Source organism: Triticum dicoccoides, chromosome 4A, assembly GCF_002162155.2.
Source record: "Triticum dicoccoides isolate Atlit2015 ecotype Zavitan chromosome 4A, WEW_v2.0, whole genome shotgun sequence".
NCBI classification, from domain to species: domain Eukaryota; kingdom Viridiplantae; phylum Streptophyta; class Magnoliopsida; order Poales; family Poaceae; genus Triticum; species Triticum dicoccoides.
Window position 1 is genome coordinate 699,013,908 of NC_041386.1, and position 6,662 is coordinate 699,020,569.

The following is a 6,662-nucleotide window of genomic DNA, read 5'->3' on the forward strand; positions in this document are numbered from 1 at the left end:
CGGCACCAGCGTGACACCCAGCGAGTCCTACTACTTCAAGTTCGGGGTGTATATGCAGCACCACGACCAGTCCAGCTGCATGGAGTCGCGGTGGACCAACGTCACGCTCTATACTAAGCACTGAGTGGATGCATGGGCAGCATGCGTATTGGTATTGCGGTCTAGGGTAGCATGCATGTATGTTTACACCACGTATGGGCCCTATGTATATTAGTTTCCACGAGTTGAATAAAATTTGTCTCTTTGAATGTCTGTAGTGTGAGTCATACTTGGAGTTCTAGCTGTGACAATGCCCTTATTAAGACGGGATATGAACATTTCTTGTGATGTGAGATACAACGTTCCCGGTCCTAAGGGAACCACTAGACCACCACAAGTTACTATATAAGTATAGTAGTATATAAACAATCTCTACTATGGTCTGAGTATGTCGTGGGCTTTGTCCATACCATGGGCCGAGATAATTGGGAGTTGATACGTTGCCTAGCCGATAGAGAGGGGAATTTAAGGGTAATTTTTTATTGGTGCAAATATGCAAGATATTTTTGATCTATCACATCAAGATCTTACTACTGATCGCGGATATATGTGTGTCATGTTGTAAGACATGACATCCAAATCCAGCTTTGTTTTATTCGTTAGTTCTCTACCGTGGGCCACGATATGTCTGTTGCTATGCCACACTGGCAACACACAGGTGAATTATACAGTCAGATGAGGTGCCGGTATCGACATATATTCGCTTGTTGCATGCAAGATATTTTTGCTTATTGCATGCAAGAATTGGCATGAAGATTTAACTACTACTCATTGATATAATTTCTTGTTATCATGTAAGATATGAAAGCCATATCCATCTATTGTTTCCTGGTCATCTATCTTAGGAATACTACTTAGCTCTCTATCTTAGGGATGGCATTAGCTAGATGCAAATTGCTATATAAACCAGACAATTTTGTAGCTTTCACTCAGTCAATACATTGTCATGCTAACCACCCTATATCGTTTTTAGGGGACAAACCAGCCAATATCGAAGTTTAGTAACATATAGAACTTTTATGGTTAGCATGATGGCAATGAAAGTCCCCATGTTCTTGTCGTGGATGATTCCCATGTTGATGGCCTTGTTGCATCGAGAGCTATTTCTACATTCAAGGTATTGTGGTTGTTATGAATTTTCAGAATCATTGTGCAATTCCCTGTGATTTATTTTCCTAGAATTTGATATACACAATTTTCTTGGCAATAGAGAATGTTGATACATTTATACCTTGGATATGATAGAAACACTTACTCCCTCTGTCCCATAATTTAAGAACATTTTTCAAGCTAAACTAGTTTGAAAAACATTCTTATATTATTGGACGGAGGGAGTATATTATTATGTTTATCTGGAATAACTCGAGGTATACAATAATAGTAAGATGGATATATATATATATATATATATATATATACATATATATATATATATATACAAAATATCATATGAAGTTATGTTATTTTCCTCTGCTCCAAATTTCTTTACATGCGCCTAATTATTTTCATCTTTAGTAACTTCTGTGGAAGGTCCCATGCAAGCCTTGGAATTCGTAGAAGCAATATTTTAATGTTGTTTACTATACAACATATACAATTCTTGAAGTTAGTTTTGTTGCTTACTATATTTGTCATATTCCACATCATGAACTTTGGATATAGGAACATGATGTAGACCTGATTTTCGCTGAATATTGCATGCCATGTATGACTGGCTACGATTTTCTTAGAGAAGTCAAGGTATGTAATTTTTGGGACATTTCTAATCTTCATCGTAGCATAATTGTGGTATTGTTGCTCTGTATTTACTCAAGTGCATGTAAATACTATGATTCACTACAAAGTAATAACCAACTCTGTATTTCTGAACTTGGGAATCTCATAAGCTGAAGCACATTCCAGTAGTAATTAGTGATTGCATGCACTGATGTCATCCTTGAAAGAATTATGGAGTGGGTAAACACAAAACTACTCCCTCCCTTTTTATATACATGGCCACAAACTCAAATTACAGGTACTAAGATAAAAATTAATGCATGCTTTACAAGTCAATTTGTTTTCTTGGTTTCCAATTTAATTAATAGGGTGCATGCACATTATAGGAAATTGAGTTGCCATGAGGGAGGAAGTAGGTGAGCATGTCATTATCATCCACTACATGCATGCTAGTAATTAAACCATGGGTTACTAGTACGAGGAAACATCATTAATATTTGCCTCGATTACTGTTGGTGGCTTTGTATAGATGCAAAATGTGTTTTCCATAGTGGCCTTGTATACAAAAATGGAGGGAGTATCAAGTATTGCATTAGTTAACTATTTGCTATATAAGTATTCAAACTAATATCCATTTTTTTATTTAGGTGCTTGCATGGGGGAGCTGAGGACTACATCATTAAGCCTCTAAGGATTGCTCATGTACCTTGTATTTTAAGCCACATTCAATGATCTCGAGGGATAAAATAGATAATGATGGAATTCAGTGCAACACCCCACCCCATCAACAATCCTGCTTGGCGTTATATGCTCTCTATTAAACATGATTAGTTGTGATCATGTATGGTCTTTGTTGTGTCTTTAGTTGTATTAGATCCATTGTAACCAGTATAAGACATTTTTTAGCCTGTGAGGGAACAATCTTGCTTGGGCTTATTTGTTTTGCTTGAAATAGATGACTTTCTCTCTTGAGTGTATCTCACATCAAAAGGTATTTCATCATGAAACCTTACAACCAGATAGTATGCTACCATACGTATTTGTGAACTTTTTCAGCTTTCTAACTAAAAAACAGATTTATGAAGTTTTTAAAATCAGGTCTCCATGGAACCGAGGAGACAAAAGAAATTTATGCGTGATAATGCCATTAAGAAGATCTGCATGTTTGTTGTGATGTGGGATACAACAATCAGATTTGAGTAGTTTTTACGGATTCTCCACCTTAAGGAAATCATAGGCAACCACAAGGTATGATGAAAACATGTCTATTTTGGCCTGAGTCCCTCATAGGTCACGATTTGTGAGTATGTATGCTACTACTACCAAAGAGGGGGCAATTTAAGAGCCAGGCCAAAACCGGTGAAATCAAGGGGCATTACTTGAATGCGACTGTGGGTACATGTGAAGAAATGATTAAGAGAGCTGTATTTGCAAGAGAATTAGGGGTTCCTATTGTAATGCATGACTATTTAATTGGGGGATTCACCGCAAATACTACTTTGTCTCATTATTGCCGCGACAATGGCCTACTTCTTCACATTCACCGTGCAATGCATGTAGTTATTGATAGACAAAAAAATCATGGTATGCATTTCAGTGTATTAGCTAAAGCATGGTATATAGGACGGACATTTGGGACACCTAGGTGCTTGGGCACCTTGCCTACAAACCGTCGGATTACATTAAGATGTGTGCACTTGTATTAGTACTAGAACAAATGGGTTAAATGTTACTTTTTAATTAGGAAATAATTATTGCTTAATCTGGACACTTAATGCCCTCATTAAAAAAGAGAGAGAAAATCAAAAATTAATGGTCCATGCATGGTACGTGTACTTTATTGATGTGTTATACTTTTTTAATATATTATTTTTGGGTATGTCTTAGGCATATACATGTACTAGGAATCGAGTTTGTGTGTACAATATCTTAGGTATTTGTACATACCTTGTCACGTGCTAATTCATATACCTAGCCACGTATTAATTTATATACCTATAAAAATCATATACCTAGTGACGCACTAATCCATATACCTATAAAAATCGTATACCTAGTCACGTACAAATTCCTATACTTATAAAAATCGTATACCTAGTCACGTACTAAATTTTTTATAGACCTAGTCAATATCTGATATATATGTAAACTGTACTATTTTTTGGTATATCTCCAATATTATTTACGGGGACGTCTCAAAATAATATACGTGCATTAAAAATAGTGTATTATTTTTGGGGTTATGTACCATCAAAGTATATTAGTTTTGTGTATATCTTCAAAGCATGCATGTATTAAAAAAAGGGTATGCGGGTATGATATCTTAGGTCCATGTACATACGAAAAATCGCGTATGGGTATTGGCATGCAACGTACATTCCTAAAACTAAAAAGAATTATGTGTGAGTATACATACGTAGGGAAAAAATCATGTGTGGGTATCAACATGCATCATATATATTTCTAAAAGTAAAAAATAACTAGGATCACACTTTATATTATTTGGTCACCTTATTTTCAAAAGAATTAGTCACTAAAAAGCATGACCCGGCCTTAATTTTTTTAATACTAGATACCTTGGAAATTAAAACTTCAGAAGAATGCATAATATACTTCATAATTATACATACAAACATTTGCGACAATGTTTCGTATTATTTGGTTATAAAATACCTTAAAAAATAAGAGTGTATCACTAGTGGAAAACAGGGCATTTGTCCTGGTTCGTAAGGGCCTTTAGTCCCGGTTCTTGAACCGGGACTAATAGGTCGTTACTAATGCCTCCCCCCTTTAGTCTCGGTTCTTACACTAACCGGGACAGATGGGACTCCACATGGCCGCTGCGGGCAGCCCAGGCAGGGGGGCCTTTGGTCCCGGTTGGTGACATAAACCGGGACCAAAAGGCATCCACGCGTGAGCAGCTGGCTAGAGCTGAGGTTTTTTTTTTTGAAAGTGGCTGGTTTAGGGGTTTTGGGGGTTAATTTAGGTTGCTATTAGCTAGCTAATAGAGAGAAGTGTCCTCTCTTATATCTTCGTGCTTGGTTTACCAACGCTACTGCTATGTTCATTTCACTCCCTGATATATAATAACTCTTCATCATGCTCGCATCATACATCATCATATATAATAACAAGTCCTACTAATCATGCATCATCATACAACTTCTACTCGTTATTAATAACAAGTCATACGATCATCATACTCATAGTCATCGAACCTAACCCTACATAATTGTTCTTAGCACATGATCATCAGTATCAGGTAGGACCTAAACACATTTAAGATAAAATAGCATAAAACAATATAGATCCTGACTGTCCATTATGAAGAATGGAGATCATCCTGTCTCCAATTCTTGCGCTTCGCTTCCTTTTGCTTCCAAGAAGCTCCTTACGACTGTCCATACATTTTTTCCATTCTTTGATTGTCATGTCTCCACTTCTTTTAGAATCCGTTATGGACAGTTGAGATTCGTAGGACGACCTGGTTGTATGTTCAAAACATCAAGGCGACCGTGCGTATACATCAGATGAGGCACACAATAATTCGGGATTATGTGTTGAAAAACATAGTAATAACTTCGTAGTTAGCAATGATGTACTAGTTTTAGAAGTACGCAAAAAGATGCACGGATGTTGTAATAGTAAAAAATCTTACTAGGGTATCTCCATGGTAGTTACCGTAGTTCAACACGTGCACTAGTGGCACATATTGACCATAATGTTGAGGAGTTCGATTGTAGACATTGTAATTCTCAAGATCAGTACAAAATGCGATCAGATGATTTTTCTCCTTATAAGTTAATTCGGAGCCATCGGTGTAGTGGGTTTTGTCTACCATCTTCCGCACATTCTTTGAAGAATGAAAATAAGCTGTCAATGGAAATAAGCTGTCCACTATTTTGAAATAAACAATATAAATTACTTAATAACTATGTTTGAGAAGCTCACATGGGGGAAGAATTGGAAGTGTATCCACAAGGACCCAAATGTCCATATTGTCTTGCTCGATTGTAGGATCACCAAGATCCATGGTGACAAGCATACCCTCATCAAAACTATACATCTTGCAAAATGCTTCCCAATTTTTGCAACCAAAATGGGTTACACTCTCAGCATTGTACAACTTTACTTCAAAATCCACACCATGATGGGTCCTTATGTGAATTTTTTTGGTTTCCATACTTTCATGGTCTTCAAAATCATCCTCTCCAAGACATAGCGTCTTTGAAAGGATCGATATGGTTGACTAGAGGGGGGGTGAATAGGCAACTAACAATTTTTAAGCTTTTCTTTACCAAATTAAACTTTGCAACAAAATAGGTTGTCTAGATATGCAACTATGTGAGCAACCTATATGATGCAATAACAACTAGCACAAAAGCAAGCAAGGGATACAACACAAGTAAGCTTGCAAAAGTAAAGGCACGAAATAACCAAGAGTGGAGCCGGTGGAGGCGAGGATGTGTTACTGAAGTTCCTTCCTTTTAAGGGGAAGTACATCCCCGTTAGAGCGGTGTGGAGGCACAATGCTCCCCAAGAAGCCACTAGGGCCACCGTAATCTCCTCACGCCCTCACACAATGCGAGATGCCGTGATTCCACTATTGGTGCCCTTGAAGGCGGCGACCGAACCTTTACAAACAAGGTTGGAGCAATCTCCACAACTTAATTGGAGGCTCCCAACGACACCATGAAGCTTCACCACAATGGACTATGGCTCCGAGGTGATCTCAACCATCTAGGGTGCTCAAACACCCAAGAGTAACAAGATCCGCTAGGGATTAGTGGGGGGAATCGAATATCTCTTGGTGGAAGTGTAGATCGGGGCCTTGTCACCCAATCCCGAGCAAATCAACAAGTTTGATTGGCTGGGGAGAGAGATCGGCCGAAAATGGAGCTTGGAGC

At 37.7% G+C, this 6,662-nt stretch overlaps 1 protein-coding gene across 1 annotated transcript; it reads left to right on the forward strand.

Annotated features, from left to right (window-relative positions):
• Positions 1-663: 663 nt before the first annotated feature.
• On the forward strand, positions 664-2,487 carry LOC119284130 (two-component response regulator ORR13-like). The gene is made up of 5 exons (XM_037563387.1): positions 664-697; positions 1,555-1,598; positions 1,702-1,779; positions 1,854-1,858; positions 2,403-2,487. Exons 1-5 carry the CDS (start codon positions 664-666, stop codon positions 2,485-2,487), a joined length of 246 nt encoding a protein of 81 aa, XP_037419284.1.
• The last annotated feature ends 4,175 nt before the right edge of the window (positions 2,488-6,662 follow it).

Excerpts from the sequence above, each read along its gene's own strand:
- LOC119284130 (XM_037563387.1), top strand. The coding sequence starts at position 664 with ATGTCTGTTGCTATGCCACACTGGCAACACACAG. Across the intron at positions 698-1,554 it reads GCCACACTGGCAACACACAG|TAACTTCTGTGGAAGGTCCC; the intron begins GTGAATTATACA and ends TTTCATCTTTAG. Across the intron at positions 1,599-1,701 it reads AAGCCTTGGAATTCGTAGAA|GAACATGATGTAGACCTGAT; the intron begins GCAATATTTTAA and ends CTTTGGATATAG.